The following is a 17,316-nucleotide window of genomic DNA, read 5'->3' on the forward strand; positions in this document are numbered from 1 at the left end:
GCTGACACCAGACATAATTTTACTGCATTTCTTACTTCCAGTAACTATATGCATGTGACAATAAACGTCCTTGTATCCTTGGAATACCCCTCTGATAACAACCCATAGAACTTAATAATAATAATATCTCCATAGAACTTTTTATTTATTATTTTTGATTTCTCCTCCATCTACCCATGTCCTTGATTGCCTAGCCTTTCTTACCTCCCCCACCCCCATCCCCAACACACACACTTACATCATCACTGTCATCACTTCACATACATACAGCACACTGCATACATTATTACATACAGTACTCTGCTTGCAATAGTAAGTCCCTGCCCCCCCCCCTACATACACAGCACATTATTTCATCAGGAAGCTTCTCCAACACACATCGCCAACATACTTACAGCACACTGCCCCAATACACAGCACATTGTCTCATGAGGAAGCTTCTCCAACACACATATTGCACACTGCCCTCTTCCCACATACACAACACACTATCCCATCTCCCCTGTCATTCCCCCAACACACACACCAAGACCCCTGGCAGTTGGGTTAGCCCCTTGAGCCGTGGATCTGCCCAAGGTTTCTTCCTTGGTAAGGGAGTTTTTCCTTGCCCCTGTTGCTCTTGGGTGCTCCTTGTTGGTGCCCCCCACCCAATCCTAATCCTCCCCCACCTTTTTTATGCAGCCCTTGCCACTTAATCTACTAAACCCCTCTTCTACTGCACTTTTTACCCCCCCCCCCCCCAATAAACTTCCTTGTATCCTTGTATCTTGTATCCTCTGTTTTCTTTATGTACGAGGGGAGGCTAGTTGCTATAACAACAGAAGCGCTTTCCGGAAAACGGAAATGACGCATCCTCGCTGTCTGGGAAGTGTCTGAAGTTTGAACGGTTTTGTGATTACAAACAAGAAGTTGCCCAGTTGTTGGTAAGTGAAGTCCTTGTGTTCTCTCGTGGAATGTGGCTAGTTGTTAGTTTTCCTAAGTCATCAGTTTACATGTAAGAGCTCTAGATTTTGCTTAATTTGCTTCTAGATTGCGATTCAGAGATACGTTTACTATAACTGTCAAAGAGACTGTCAAACATGCCAAGAAGGAGAAGCTAGTAGTAGCAGCGAGCGGGCTGGCTGGCTGGCTGGCTAGCTAGTTAACTGCGCTAGCCAGCTAACGTCAAATCAGTGTTTAGCTGTGATTGATTTCTCCTTTTCTATTAACGATGCAATGTATTACATATATTTGCGCAGCGAATCCATTTCGAGAATGAACGGAATTAGTTAGAAAATGATCAGTAACGTTATATTCCGCTGATTTTCCAAATGCACTCATGCCTTGAGACAGACTTTGTATGTTGAATTACCTTGCTATAACGTTAACGTTAGACAAGCTGTTTACCATTAACAATTAATTAGCTAGGTAGATAACTAAGTTGTAACCCTGAACTTATTTAACGCCTTTATCTCTCTGCTGGTGCCCAACATCACAACTGATCACATCATCATCAGTCCCATAGTACCATGATGGTATTCCAGTAAAGATGCACTGGAAGTGGATGTGGATGGCCATTCCAATAAGATGCTAACGTTAATCGGACAGAAGGGATAGCAAAACAGAAGAGCCTTAGAGCTATTTACCATCGATATTTAAATTGTTTTACATTAAACAGAAGCAACACGGGTAATGAGTGTTTATCTCATTTTGTCCCATTGCAAGCAGATTCATTTAGGTTTGACTTTTGTCTTTTAAGGCCACCATGAGCAAACAGGAAGAAACCTTGGAGAAGCTGGACTCGGATTTTGATCATTACCTTGTTGATATGAAGCCATATGTCCTGAAACTTTCTAACCGATCAGGTGAAGTAGCACACTTGACATCTTTAAGCGTCCAACTATGCTGTGGATTGTGTGTTGTGTTTTGTTCTGCTTTATCAATATCTCATGCAATCAATCATCTAAATTAAGACTGACATATTCATATTTGGTGAATAATACTGTAATTACATGCATTATTACATCATCAAATTTTTTCACTCAATGGTGTTAACATGCGTAGAGACTAGAATAATAAAACTTTTTTCATTAATTAATAGTTTTAATTCATGAGTGATTTGCCCATCATGCCTCTTTGACTGTCAGAACGCCAGCGATGTGCACTGTGGATAAAGAAGCTGTGTGATCCTGTGGCATGTGGATCAGGACTGATGGGAAGGAAGAATCGCAACATGTACGCACGACTTCTGCTGCATATGCTCAGAGGGGGTGTTCTGGAGGGACCCTTTACACAGAAACCTGACGGAGGCAACCTCAAGACATTACCCACATACTTGGTAAACAGCTCCTTTAGCACCTGTCATACATGTAGACTGTGAAGGGAAAGGATGCCCTACTGCTACTGTTGTACTTTTCTTTCATGTGCAAATAGAACCAATTTTTACAGATGCAGCAATCTGCTCCAAATGTCAGCATTTTGAAGTTTATCTGTGCTCCTCCAGCGTTGCTGCAACTTGTTCATTTTGGTTGTGGATTAAAGGCTTTGCTGAATGTTGGCCAGAATTGAACACTGAGGTGAACTGAGTATGTCTGTCCTCCCCCTGCTTCCATTTCAGTCCATTTACTTTGATGAGCCATTGTTTGGTAGAACCCAGGAAGAAAGTCCTCCAGCCGTACCTGACTGGGTGTCTGGAGAGTTGGGACATGCAGAAGACACATGGTCAGGCTTGCTAAAGGACAGCTCACCCATAGCACATTCCGGCACCTACAGGTACTGTGTTCTCCTTCCCTTAAGTGTATGTACGTATATGACTGAACCCTTTGAATTAATTATTTTGTATGGATCACTCACCACACTCAAACTACGTGGCTTTTTAGTGCTGGTTCAATGTCTTTACATCCTTAAAAAATCATAAGCCAAAATGAGTGAGGGTCCAATACAAAAAGATTTTCAATTTTACAGACCATTTTAAGTGTCAAAACAATTCACTGTTAGTCTGACCAATTGGTAGAGCATTGCAAGATTGTTTTGATTGCATTAACTGGGGGATGATCCATGAATTTGTGATTCATCCAATGGTGACACTGATGAGCATACCCAGGCAGTGTTGAATACAGTATTCCAGCTAAGACAGTCCGAATTTATTATAACCAGAAACTAGGGGTGTAAAGCTACACATATTCGTATCGAACCATTAGGTTCGAGACAGATGTGTACCGATGCAGTCTTAAACTAGCCTGAATATTCCAGACCCAAATCCGAAAGATTAAGGGTCTGGCCACAAATAATGTAATGGCCCAACTCGAGCGGCAGCACCAAGCATGCATTTGAATTTCCAATTGCACGCAATTGGATAACACTATACGATCAATGTTTACTGACTGATTCCGGACTTCGACACAATTGGATGACACTACGACTGTCATCTGTTTAGCTCGCCTCTGGCCTGCCTATATCAGATACATAGATATGATTGGTTCCCCACAATACAAGGGGCAAAAGTAATGTGCATCATTATTCATTGCCAGAGTGACATTGTAGTTGCATTATTGTGCAGTTGGAGTAACATTGCAATATTTTCTGAGGCAATATATTGTTCAACAAAAAATAGCTAACCTGATCAGTTATCCAGTTGCACTCACTCCCATCGCTCCCTCTGTGTGGACCCATGACTGTGCGGCCATGCACAGCTCCAACATGGTTATCAGGTTGGTGGCAATTTGTCACAATGGTGCCAAGAAAACAACCTCACTCTTAATCCAACCGAAAAGCATTCGAGAGTGTTGTGCGGACAAAAAGCTTCCCTCCTTCTAGGACTTGTACAACACACGATGCATCAGTAAAGCCCACAGAATAGTGAAAGACCCCAGTCACCCTAGCCACAGTGTGTTTCAGCTGCTGCCATCTGGCAAAAGGTGTCTCAGTCTCAAGACCTGGGGCTGGTTTAAAAAAAATAGACTTTGATTATGGCTTAGATTAGATGTATATAGATAGTCAGACTTCATACAGACATCTAAATTAAACCATTGCACAAATCAGTTTAGCGCTTGACACTTATCTTAAGTAGGACTATGGTGCAGTGAATTCTGGGTAAAGTAAGACTCTTGAAAACATGGCGGCTGAGTGACCACTCTGGTAACCACATCTAACCAACTCTTAATTTACCCAAGCAGAACCTGCTTGTCTTTAGGTCAAACTAGATGAAGGCACCATTAGCTGTTTCCATCCAACATTTAAATTTGGGTTTGAATAAGATATCCTGACTGGAAACGCTTGAAATTCACATAAATCTTCAAATGTAAATACAAATGTAATATACTTGAGGCGGGTGGATTAATTTATTATTAATATGTGGTGTAATGTGACTGAGGTTGGCAGAAAGGACATATTAATTAGCATAAACCTGCATTGATGCAATTTTATTATGTTTCTGTTACTGTTGCCCTGGCAACTTTATGTTTTGATCCCACCGCTGTTGACAACTCCTACCTTGATTAAGAGAATGTCCATTTCTAATTTGCATACTAGAGCAGATGGAAATACAGGCTAATGAGCATTTTCTTTAGCTGAATGTTCATTAGTTCATTGCAAACCCAACTACTGTCACAGGGGTTAATGAAGTGTGTAGCCTCTCACGACGTAGGTATTTGTTGTATTGCTGTCTTAACAATGGAGTCATTCAAAGGAAATATTGAAAATATTTGGCATTGCCTCTCTTGAATTTCCTACACCCTTTACACATAAACCATGCACATAATTGTGCACAATTGTGTAGACTGTTTGTAAGCTGTACATGTATATTAGCACAGTCAAACCAATGTTTCACAAGAGCCTTACATAGCAGTGCATTGTTTGGATGTTTTGGTTCACGACTATAGCGCAGTGTTGTGTTTGGGATTTTATGATGTTCTTACTTTTGGGCACGCACGTCTCACCCAGTCCCCACATAGAGCAAAAAAAGACGCGTTGAACTGGTTTGCCTCTTGCAAGTGGTGAACTGAGTGGTGAAGTGGTGAGCTTGTTTGCTTAGGGGATTTGCAATAACATCATTGGCGTAGCATTTTTTTCTCCTTATTTTATGATCCTGAAACAGAGTCTGATTAAATTCAATCACGGTGTGTAATCTCTTCCCTGACTGATCATCTCTGTGATAATCTGTCAGAAGTGTTCAACAATGCTCCAAGCACCATAATTAATTCTCACTCTAGTCACTGAGCAGAATGAAGTGAGATTTAATTTATCATGATGAAATCACCTGTAGCTTTTTTTTATTCAGGTCTGTGAATTCAGTTCCATCTCCTGGCCACTAGATGGTGTCTGTGGACCCTACGTATTCCACACAAGTTCATGGAGTTCCCAAGTGGATCTTTCCAGGGTTCTTATAGGAATTGAGTCATTATTTCATTCTATACAAGATTTTTGCATTGATTTATTCATTTGAAATGGATTTGAACTATAGCTCACAATTGCATAACAATGCATAAGAATGCAAGTGCTGATGCTAACTGTGCACAGTTGTGTTGTTGATGGCATGAAGTATATGCAATGTCATGAAAAGCCTATAATATAATAATAAATCACTACCAATGGGTGGAGAACACCCAAGAAGAAAATGTCTGAGGCAGCATTAAACTGGGTCTGTTTATACATAGCAGGATACTTGCTTTGGTTTTGTCTCCTTTTGGGCTCTGCACCTTCTGTTTGAAGCCATGCAGATGTGTTGCAGTTGGTAGCTGTACCCTTGAACAGAGGGTAAGTTAGAGATGACTTGTAGTATTTTTATTGGTATGTAAGACACCTCCTTATCTTGGTAAGTCAGAAGCCCCCCTCCCCCCCTTTATCTCTCTTTTAGTCCAGGTAAAACACCTTCCTACTGTAAATGTGTATTTTCGTGTGTGCATATGTTCAGCTTTGTATTCAGCATACTGTCCAGTAGATTAACGTCACTGTATCTGATTCACACATTTTTATATCGTACATGACACCATATGCACCAGCACAATACTTAGGCCGCCACAAATTTTAAATCACACTTTCAATTGCTTTTCCTTAACAGCGTCAAATTATGAGAGCATCTTTTAAACCTCAAATATGTTTCCTCATTTTGCTCTTGGAGACGGGCAATCCCTGTTCACTCGTAGGCTGGCCCTCCTTTTAATAATGTTCCTTTGACGGAGATAAAAGCATTCCTCGCAACCCACTCAGTTTCAGTGCTCTGGGCCAACAATCACAGAATGCTCTGGGCAGCCTCGGTGCAGCGAGTCGGACTGAGCGCGCTCACTGTGCGCCTCGGCTCGCCTGCCGTTGTGTGAAACACTGGGGAGTGTCTCTCTGTGTGCCACAGAGTGGACCACCAAGATGGTATTTGATACTCGGCAGAGCCAACTGAATGGAATTTGTGGAATTGCAAGCCTATGCTGAAAGTGCACCAGAACAATCCATTCTGTGCTTTTCTTGTGTCTATGAATATGAAGTAGTCTCAAATGTTTCTTGCAAATGATCAAACAGTGAGAAGTAATTTGAAAGAAAAGAAAAATATGTTGTAAACAGGGATTTGTTTTTATTTCACTTACACATACAGGGTTTTGAGAGTTCTAGATATGACCACCAGATGGAGTGCTTCTCATAGTTTGCATGTGTGTGTTTTTAGGCATTTGTGTGTTTGGTAGAGCAGACTGTTCTCTTCTGGAATGTGGTCTGTCTCTTCATCAACCCTTTATTCTTGTCCAAAAAGTGTATACAGTGATCCAATGATTAACATGGGTGTGTGGCTATGTGTGCATGAGAGAAAGAGAGAAAGAGAGAGAGAGAGGAGAGAGAAACACATGTACATGTGCTCGCTATGCTCAGGTTGAAAACAGGCTACGTGCACACTTCCAGGTACTCATTTGCCGCTGATGGACTAGCCCTAATTGTGTATGGCTGTTGAGACAGGCTTGTTGTTAGCTTTGGCCGCGGAGAGAGGCAGAGAGAACAGCTTGTGTGGATCACGCAGTCGGGCTATTGATCAAGGGTGATGTGTTTACAGTGTGTTCCTAAGTATTTAAGTAAGACAACAAAACTCCTCATCACCATTCCTCTTTTCTCCATTAAAGAACATGTCAGTATTAATATGGGCCATGTGGCAGTGGTTATGTCCCTTTTGCCTCTCAAAGGGATGTATCACAAAATTGCTCCTTATTATTTATGGTATGTGCCATATAAACTGAACACTGTACTTCTCCACATAGACGACTCTGAGACCGCTCTCTGCTCTTCTGCTGCCCTTTGCCTGTAATTGGGTTCTGTTGTGATGAGGGACTTAACTTAATGCAGCACATACTAGTATTAATGATTTATTATGATGTTAAATAGCAAATTGCTATTTATTGCAATGTTGTCTCCGTAAAGATATACACATGTGTGTATGTCCATCAACATGCTCAGTGAACATCTGAGACGTAAAATTACATTTTTTTTGTGTCATTGCACTGTTCATAAAGACTAGAGGAAGGATGAAATCCAGATAATCCTTGCCTTATGGTTAAAGTCTTAAGGAGCAGCTATGGGAATTTGACTGTGCAAAGAGCTCAGGTGCAGGCATGGGAATTTGGCACAGCACAGTGTTTTGGGTGCAGGTGTGAGATTTGGGCTGTTAGCAGTCTTCCTGAAACAAGGTAGCTCCGAACATGATCTACTGAACGTGTGCTGCAGCCAAATGACCAAGGCCTGTGCCTGTTTTGTTCAAGCAGTGGGGAGGCTTTCATTTCAAGGTTGGTGAGAGCTTTGAAGTGTCTGCAAAAGCAGCAGCCCTGTGTTTATTAGCTAGCCTGGAGTGCTCTCTACTGCCTCACTACCTCTCTGTGTGCCCTGAATATTATCACCACCACCAACAACAAAAAGTATATATCTCTCCTCTTCCTCACCTTTTTCCAAGGGGTCTCCTTGATAGCTGTTCTTCCATGTTAAATTCACTCAACAACACTCTGAGACGCTGCTAATAGGTGTAAGGTAAAGGGGGGCTGTAGCTGCCTCTGTTGCTGTTGCCTGCTGCAAGGCTGGTGATGAGCGGCTGTGTTATGTGGAGCCATATTATTCTCGACACTGTCCTGAGGTGGTCTCCCCTCACTCCGCTCCTGACGTCACATCTCCCGGCGCACACGCCCCCACCCCCCTCTCTTGCCGAGGATTATTTTAATTAGGCCAAATTAGCGTTAAGCATACGTAATTAGCTCAAGAACACATTCCCTAATTAGTCGCTGAAAACAAATTAGCCATGCCTGTCGGAAAAAGAGCCGCCACGGTGATGTCAAAAGAGTATTAGTGTCAAGTTATCATCGGTGGTCGCACTGTGGCTATCAAACGTGGGATTAACTTGTATTTCAAAGTGCTGGGAACAGGAGTGGATGGGAGAGGGGGCTGCAAAAGAAGTTGTGTCTCTTAATTATTGGGGCTGAACGCAGTGTGTGAACTTGGCTTGGTGTGTGTGTGTGTGTGGTGTGTGCATATGTGTGTGCATATGTGTGTGTCAGAGACCGTAACAGTTAGCTGAGAAGTGTCAAACAACATCAAAGCTCAAGTTGAGAAAGGCACAAAGGCTTAATAAGTCCACCATTGTATGGGGGCCACCTGAAAGGGGATTCCTGACATTTGTGACGGATCTTTCCCTTTCGACAGGAGGACGCTGGGATACGACAAGTCTCCTTCCAGGCCACTCCTTCCAGGCCACTCCAGCCCTCTGAAGCTCACCAGCCGAGACGACAGCAACACGGTGAGAACAGAGAGCCCGGCCCTTGAAGCATTGGCCATCTCCGCATCACAACTCTTTGCCATGTCAATATACAGAAGACTCACAGAAAGAAACATAGCTATGTAGGACTTTTGGAGTTTGGAGTCACTTAGAAATGTCCTTGTTTTCATCATTAATGTTGTAAATGACTTTCTGATCTTTAATGCACAATAATCTACATTGCCCATTATTAGCAACCATTTATCCAATGTTCCAAAGGCACTAATCTGATATCATTTTAAAAGGCTAACAGAGAAAACATTGGAGAACCCTTTTGAAATTATGTAGGTACATAATGCAATCTGAAAACCCTGATTCAAAAACAATGCAACTGATCTCAGCTGGTATTCTGTCTATAATGGAGTGGAATGGAGATTTCTAAGTGACCCCAAACTTTTGAACGGCAGTGTATGTCTGTGTATCGCCTTGTTATACTTTGTACCCAAACCCAAAGATTCTGGAGTCCTACAGTCCACTCTAAAATCTTTGGTTCTGCTCGTTAAATGTGAGCTACCTTTTATGGTACGTAAACATATTTATCTCATTCGCTGATTGAGGTTAGGGAGGAGTATTAATCTCCACAGTAGGGAGAGGAGGGGCAGCTCACATCCTATCCCATTCCCTGTTTCCTCTCCTTGGCCAGCGCTGTCAAGATGTTTCTGGTTATATGGTTGCTCAAGATGTTTATGGTCTGAGAGACATTTATTGTACTCTGTGTGCTTTACCAAACTGTGAAGCCAAGAGATAAACCCCATCAGAAGCGACGTAGGAAGCGCTCTTGTGATCTCGCTCCGTCTGAAGGGGCTCGGAGGGCCCTGCAACAAAAGACAGCAGGGCAGGGAGAAAAACAACAGAGAGCCGAGCATGTGACACACACTGTGGAATTCACCGCATGAAAGCGGGGCTGGCGGAAATGGTGTGGAACAGCCAAACATCTGGCACCCAGCACGTGGAGAGAGAGAGAGAGAGAGAGAGAGAGAGAGAGAGAGAGAGAGAGATCTGTGGATGCATGACATGTATGCCTCTATGTAATCTTGTGTATGTGCCAGTGAAGGGGTAAGCGCCGCATGTCCATGGCGTCAGCATGCAGCCGGCAGCTCTGCACACTTGCTGCAGATGAAAACTGAGAGCGGAACCAGATTTGGAAATGCATAAAATACTCATTTACATAGAAATAAACGGCATAAATACATCTTAAAGTAGAATATCCATCTACTAAAATATTTGGCCTATAATGTCGTTTTTTTGTCTGCAGAATTATAGAAGCATTGACAGTTTGACCAGAATGAGAGTCCTACAGTTATGACTGGTAGCTTCTGTCTGCTAGCCTCTGACCATGAGATGGTTTTTTGACCCTGCAGGTGAACGGGCTGGGCAGAGCGGCTCTGTCCGCTGATGACAGCGACCTGGAGGCCCGTCTGAACAGCTGGAACCTCGGGGTAATGTTCCCTCGTCCTGTCTTATCTGCATGTGCCAACCTACTGTAGGGCAAACAGCTGTGCCAAATCTGATCTGTGTTCTACAAGAGTATTGCTAAACCGTGTGACTCGCTTGACAGTGCTATGGCTGGTGAACTCTTGAATTTGAGTTCCATACTGCAGATGAATGTGAGATATTACACTTACTGGGCTGAGACCATGGCTGAGACTGGAGAAAGAGTGTTGACTGCCAGACCCAAAGTGCGTGCTGTCTGTGGACTGTGGTAGTCTCACAGGACTAGAGGACTGGATCCCTGTAGTGTGAGTGAGAGAGGGTTATCAAAACACCACGGACACCATCTTTCTAAAGGCTGATCCCTAGTTGAGCCTTTCCTGGAAAACCTAGAAGACCTTGTGCCATATTGTGCTCTCTTTTTCTTTTTTTTCTCTTTTTCTCTTTCCTCTCCTCCCTCTTTCTCTCTCTTTCTCCCTCCATCTTCTCTCCCTCTCCCTCCCCTGTACTAATCAGCCGCTCCATCAGCAGGAGGACGTGAGGCTCTGCACCTCTCCTCGCTCTGCGTCGTCTCTCTGATAAGAGTGCGCTGGGCCATCCTGGCACTGCCCCCACATCACATCATGTTTGTGTTAGCCCTCCCCTGCCCCCCGTGGCGGCCCGGCGCTGGGAGATGGACAGGCAGGTCGCGGTGAGAGAGCTTCTGGATGACAGTGCTCTCACCCCCCAGGCTCATATTTCATATGGAAGCCATTCTGCTGGGGGCGCGCGTGCTCCTCTGGGTCAAAGTGCACCGCCGTGGAAACCCTTCCCCTTTTCTGCTCCTCTTTACTTTCGTGGGCTCTGGTTTCACAGGACCAGGACAAATGGAAACAATATGATGGATGTTACGTCCATTCTCTCTCTCTCTCTCTCTCTCTCTCTCTCTCTCTCTCTCTCTTGCAATTGCTCTCGATTCAATTCAATTCAATAGAGCTTTATTGACATGACAGAAATGACCTAACATCATGCATCATACAGCACTGCAACCGCCTGTGTGTGTGTGTATGGGTGAGTGCATGCAAGCATGTGTGTGGGTATGTGTGTGTGCATGACTGTGTATGTGTTTGACTACAGTATATACATTATTCTCCGTATCTCTCTCTCTCTCTCTCTCTCTCTCTCTCTCTCTCTCTCTGTTTCTCTTTTTCTTTCTCTTTCTTTCCCAGTCTATCAACCCCCCCCATTGTTTTTCTAGCCATGAACTGTATTTTTTTAGTGACATTTTTGCTTTGTCTCAGCAAAAGAGTCAATCACTGCCTGCATAGCCTAGTAACATTGGTATCTCATGTCACGATGGATTCTACTGGCTATGGAGTGACCATATAACCAGAGAGGGTTCAAGCGGAGCTAGTAATCAAGGATCTTTGATATAACTCTGATCTTTGTGACATTGATCGTGAAACTGTTTGGCCAAAGGTGATTGGTTATGAAAATAGCAATAGGGTTGTAAGATAAAAGGCTGCACTGCACTCCCTGCTACTCTGATATAGAAGTTTCAGTAAACAGCCATACCAAGCCCTTAATGTCTTGGTCCAATCTGGCCTGAACCTCTATGCCAAAATCTCTTTGGGTCAGTGTTAACAGTGGAAATAGATATAGCTCAAATCTGATGTGATGGGAGCCGGTTTTAAGCAGTTCACACTGACACCACTCTCCTCCAACTCTACTGATTTTTCAACTCTGCTGATTTGACACAACCACCACTGATTGGCAAAGGCTCCAGATTCTTTTCAACCGAGGCCTTCCAAACTGTATTCCAGTGAAAAGTGAGATGAGAAGTTGTCTGTTAATATTAATGTCTCTGCCTGTTGATGCTGTGCCTCTTTTCTGAAGGATTAATCCTGCCAGTAGACTCAGATTTTAGCCCTCAGAGGCTTCTCTTGCTTGGTCTCTTAACACAGACCTTTGATATTTTCCCTATCCTTCCTGTATATATTTGTAAGTCAGCCAGCACTTGTGCAAAGTCAAAGATTGAGACATGGTCTATGTAAATGAGACTCTTCACTGGTCACCATGCCAAGACACAACATAATGTCCAACTGTACATCGAAGGTCTTCAGGATGTTTTCCCAGTTTGTTTGCTATCCATTGTTTGCACTGTGATTCATATTGTGTTCTAGCATCTATATAAATTAACACCCCCCCCACACACACACACAAAAACACAGACCGATACATGTTTTGTGATGCTCTCGGCGTGCTCGTTGATTCACCCATGACACGGTGAATGATATGGTTGAAGTGGAGCCTGGCAGACTGTTTCAGTCTCTTGCTTTTGCCAGGAGACCCAACTCACAGGGTGGCACAGCGGAGGAGAAAGCTGACCCTTTCCTTCTCGCCGCAAGTGGCACTATGGCCACTGTGGCTAAGGGCCTGGCTGTGTTTATGTCTGCGAATGTGCCCCCTGTGTCAGAATGCCAGTTTCAGCATGCCCGACCACCGTCCACCACCAGCACCAGACCACAACACATCCAGCACCCACATGTTGTGTGAAGTTTGCCTGCGGAGGGCTTCCATGGGCCAGGAAGCAGCTGCTGGGACTCTCTCGCAGAGTGCCCTGAAGATGGAGGTCATAGGGGACAATAGGGGGGATTCATCTCAAATCAAGGGTGGCTTTTTAACCGGGTAGCCAAGAGCATTTCAACTTAAAGAAGTGGCATTGTACCAGTTAAACGGATGGTGGAATGACTGCTTATTTTGTATAAATACAGTAAAAATTAAGGCATTATCAGGCCTTTATTACTAATCCATGTCTTTAGTTAAACGATTTTCCACATACAGTATGTCTGTTAAGCGTGACCATAGAGTCCACCAAATTAGAAGACCGTTTCCACACCTCTTCTTTCAAGTCCTTTTTTAACCCCAATGTAATCAAAGAGGAAAGACCTCTGGCCGTTTGAAGTCAGCCACTGTGTACATTTACCCTACCCAGCCGACAAACGCACTGGATTGCTTACAGATTATGGGTTTTGTTGACAAAAAGCAAACTCGAGAAAAAAAAGAGAGGAGAGAGAGAGAGAGAGAGAGAGAGAAACAGAAAGAAAGAGAAGCAAGCAAGGGCTTGGGAGAAGTGGAGGAGGAAGAAAGAGAAGTGAGCGGAAATGGTTTGGCTGCACACACAATGCCTTGAAGTGGCCTGAGGTAGTCTTCCTCTCTGTAAACAAGTCCAGGAGTTTAGGAACAGAGTGCCCGTTTTTAAGCTGCGAGCGTTTTGATGTTCCCCTTACATTGTTTATGACAAATAGACTGGAGGTTGGCAGGGGAGGTGGGGTGTTGACGTTGACGGGGGTGGGAGGGATGGAGGGGTTGGGGGCTTGTGCCAAGTGAGGAGTAGGAGGAGGAGGAGGAGTGGAGGAAGCAGCTTGTTTTGCGTTGTTTTATTCATCCTCATCTTTTTTTTTTTTTAACAGATTGAAAACCCCAGGTACTTGCGTGAGAAACCCATCCCCCTGTCTCCGGTAAGTGCCAAGGTTTTCCCATATGCCCCTTATGAACTGCACAGGATGATGAAGAGAAGAGAGGAGGTGGAGAAGAAAGTTCTCTCTCTCTCTCTCTCTCTCTCCCTTATGGATTATCTTTATGTTTTTAACTCTTTGGCTAACATCCATTCAGTAATTAATCAAGTAACGATCATGAACAAACATTACACTTTATTACACTTTTATAACCAGCTTAAATAATGTCTATTTTCAATCATTTAGTCACTTCCAAAGGATTCTGCGCTAACTCACTGCTTTCATTACTGCCAATTCGAGATCCCTCTGAAGTGTTCTATCTTTTCCTGAGCGTTGTAAACACATAGATGAGAAAAGCGCTCTGTTCTGACGAGTTCAAAGGTCCCCATCACAGCATCGCTCTCTATTTTTCCCTCTTTTAGATATTTATTTTTGGGCTTTGGAAAAAAAAAAATCACACCAATCCCAAAGGGTACTTCTGGAGGGGAGAGAGAGAGAGAGAGAGAGAGAGAGAAAAAAAAAGTCATTGCAATGACAGCTTTTCCGTATGTGGGCTTAAGCTGAAAATCCCATTCATGGGATTCATGGCTCCCTTTGATGTCACCCCCTTCGCTCCTCTTGTACTGTTAAATATAAAACTGAGTCTGACCCGCCTTTAATAACCATCGCCCTCTCGCTTCCCCTTTGGGAGCCACTTAGAGCCACTCTGAAAGAGTGCCACGGCTCTTTGACCCACAGGCTCGCTATGGTTTGCTGTGCCTTATAAACTCAATATTTTTGTTATGTCAAGAGTTGAGCAAAGATGTTGGTATTGCTTCAGAGAAAGTTAGCAATGTCATACAAGGTACCGTCTTGCCTCAAAGCATTTAGCTGACTCAGCCAGCTTCTGCAGACTCATAGTCATGACAATAACTGTAGACTCAATAGCTTCCAGTAGTAGCAAATGGAATCCATACATTTCCACAGAATTATTTTTTGGAATCTGATCCCTTATCATACCTGTTCATTCGCACTCGTCGCTCAACTTATCGTGACTAAATTCAAGATGGTGGCGAACGGTAAATTTCCTGAAGGTACTGTCTGTATAAATCGTCTTGTAAATAAACTACCAGTGCTTTTTCAAACTTCTCAATGTCTCGTTTTAAATGTCAGGGACCTCGGAAGTCTACCAATGAAGTGTTAGCGTTAGAGCTACTTTGAGCCTCATAAATGGTGTAAAACAGTGATTTATTTGCATGGCTAGCTCGATGCCCGAGTCACCCCCATTGAAAACCTGTTGGTAGCATCGGCTAACTAGCGCCAGATTTCGAGTGCAGGGAACAAGCCGAGATGAGCTATGAGACAAAAGTTCACACTCGGTATCATGTTTCAACACACTTTAGGTCAATATCACACCAAACCTCTCCTTTAAGAGTCTCTTAATAAAGGCTGAATAGTAATAGTAATTGTATGAAGTGTGCTATGCACTCAGCCTTTTGTGCATTGGCTCTATGCTTGTGACCGACAACAGCCTGGAGGGACACCACAGCCTCGTCCTCACCCTAGTCTTGTCCTTGTCACCTCACCAGAGGCGAAAGTGAGTGATGGACAAGAGGCCATTTTGAAGGGGGCTTACTCCTTTGAGCGGTTCTTCAGGCGCAGGGCTCCAGTGAGCTCTGGACAGGAGAGTGAGTGATTGCATGTAAGCCCCACATCCACATCCATTTATGCTCTAAAATCAGCCAGAGGAGTCCCACCCCGCCACCCACACGCCCCCATCTCCAGCCTCTCTCTCCCCTCTCCCCACTCCCCACTCCCAGGCCGCCGAGGAGACGGAGTGAAAAGTTGCTCTGAAGTAGCACTGCTTTCATGAGGGGAAATGGTGCGTGACTTGGCTCCTTTAACTGCTCATGAGGGTTGTGGGGGGTGGGAGGGGAGTAGAGGACGGGCCTGGAGTCACGGTTTACTCCACTCTCTACCGTTTCCTCTCGACCATCGAAAGACAGATTTATTTTGCTTCAGCGTGACTGTCGTACATTTTATTCTTTCTCTTTGCCCAGTGTCTTTGCCAAGACTATCGAGAATGCCAGCTTTCTCTCACAGTTTGTCTCTCTTTTGCTCTGGTCACTTTTTTCGACTGTTGAAGTTGTGTGTACTTAAGGCCCACCATAAACTGTCATTATGTTTACTGATGGATGGGAAAGGAGGGTGTACCATGATCCTGGTTGATTCAGTTTCATATGAATCATATTTGTTTCATTGATGTGCATCAGATGTGATGATACCCCTAAAAAGCAAAAAGCAGTAATAATGTATTCACACAATAATGCATCACAAATAGAAATATTGCAGTATATCACTGTATTCTTATTTTATTTTTTCATCTCACTCCTAATTTGATATTGGTTCTGTACTTCCTGAAGCATTGCCATAAGGAGTACAATTATATGGTAGTTACCAATATCAGATTTGCAATTACAACACCTACAGTACAATAATTATTAACACATTTATAATGATGGAACATTTTCTCAAAAATACCACCTTTATGCAAATGCCTCATGCAGTTTTCCAGACTGTTTATGCTGTCATAATGACATCATGTGGTCATACATTGTCCTAGGCCTAGGTAACGGTCTTCACACTCCCCACATGTTAGGGCTGGACGCTTTGCTTCCGGGGTGTGGAAACATTATGGGCAGAATGGTTTACGTCAGCTCAGGATTAGCTATACTGCAGAAGTAGTTTGGCATGGCACGACACCGCCCAAGCAATCTAGCATCTGGACCAGCAGTTTGAGATCTATGCAAGGGATTTTATGGCCATGCTTGTTTCCTGGTGCTAGATCTGTGTATGTGTGTGTGTGTGTGTGTGTGTGTGTGTGTGTGTGTGTGTGTGTGTGTGTGTGTGTGCGTGTGCGTGTGTGCACACCACCCAAATGATTCCACCTATTTGCATTGTATTATTCTTTGCACTCAAAAGCCTGAATGCTTCAGGGATGGATTGGGGTGGATCCAGCGCCTGCTCTGTGTAGAAATAGAAGGTTCTTTTTTTGAGAGAGAGGCCCTCCACTCTCTCATGTTTCCCCCAGACGTCCATCTTCAGAGCGCCAGCTCTCGCTGGAACCCGCTCAGATGCGAGATGCTTCTCAAACAGACTCCGGGCTTATTGGAGAACCCAGTGGAGCCCCTGAGCTGAAAGCTGACAGGTGTGCCTGGGATCGGAGCATGACCTCACTTCCTCTCGCCCCAAAGCCTTAGGGGAAATGACGGCATAATTTGTCGATGTTAACCATATGAACCGTAATCCCTGGGAAGATTCATTAGCCGCAGACGCACGCACGTCGCCTCATGTTTCGGCCACATCTGAGCTACTGACTAAAGTGATAAGAATGCTGCTCGTCAATTCGCCGTGAAATGTGTTTTTCAGTTGTCATGGCCTAGGATTTCTGTAAGAGTTGTTGCGCCCCACTAATGCTTCCTAGAATGGGTGAATCACAATTGTGAACTTTTTACCCTGTGGTATTCAATCTCTTTCTTTCATTAAGCATCAGTGTAATGATAATGGGCCCCTTCAACAGAGAGCTAAAGAGTTTATTGAGGACGTTTAATTTTGAGGACGTTTGATTTTTAGATGGAGTAATTGTTCCCTTGTCCGACT

General features: G+C 43.8%; 1 protein-coding gene across 2 annotated transcripts in view; it reads left to right on the forward strand.

Moving 5' to 3' along the window:
- Positions 1-816: 816 nt before the first annotated feature.
- Positions 817-17,316, forward strand: part of cep112 (centrosomal protein 112) — a 110,012-nt gene continuing 93,512 nt past the window's right edge. Inside the window, exons 1-7 of one of the 2 annotated variants that reach the window (XM_048245230.1) lie at positions 817-923; positions 1,739-1,844; positions 2,127-2,317; positions 2,597-2,751; positions 8,638-8,731; positions 10,111-10,188; positions 13,633-13,680. In XM_048245230.1, coding sequence (XP_048101187.1) covers positions 1,745-1,844; positions 2,127-2,317; positions 2,597-2,751; positions 8,638-8,731; positions 10,111-10,188; positions 13,633-13,680 — 666 coding nt within the window. In that variant the 5' untranslated portion in view covers positions 817-923; positions 1,739-1,744. The remainder of the gene's footprint in view (positions 924-1,738; positions 1,845-2,126; positions 2,318-2,596; positions 2,752-8,637; positions 8,732-10,110; positions 10,189-13,632; positions 13,681-17,316) is intronic. The other variant, XM_048245229.1, reaches the window with a different exon arrangement.

Source organism: Alosa alosa, chromosome 6, assembly GCF_017589495.1.
Source record: "Alosa alosa isolate M-15738 ecotype Scorff River chromosome 6, AALO_Geno_1.1, whole genome shotgun sequence".
Classification (NCBI taxonomy): Eukaryota; Metazoa; Chordata; class Actinopteri; order Clupeiformes; family Clupeidae; genus Alosa; species Alosa alosa.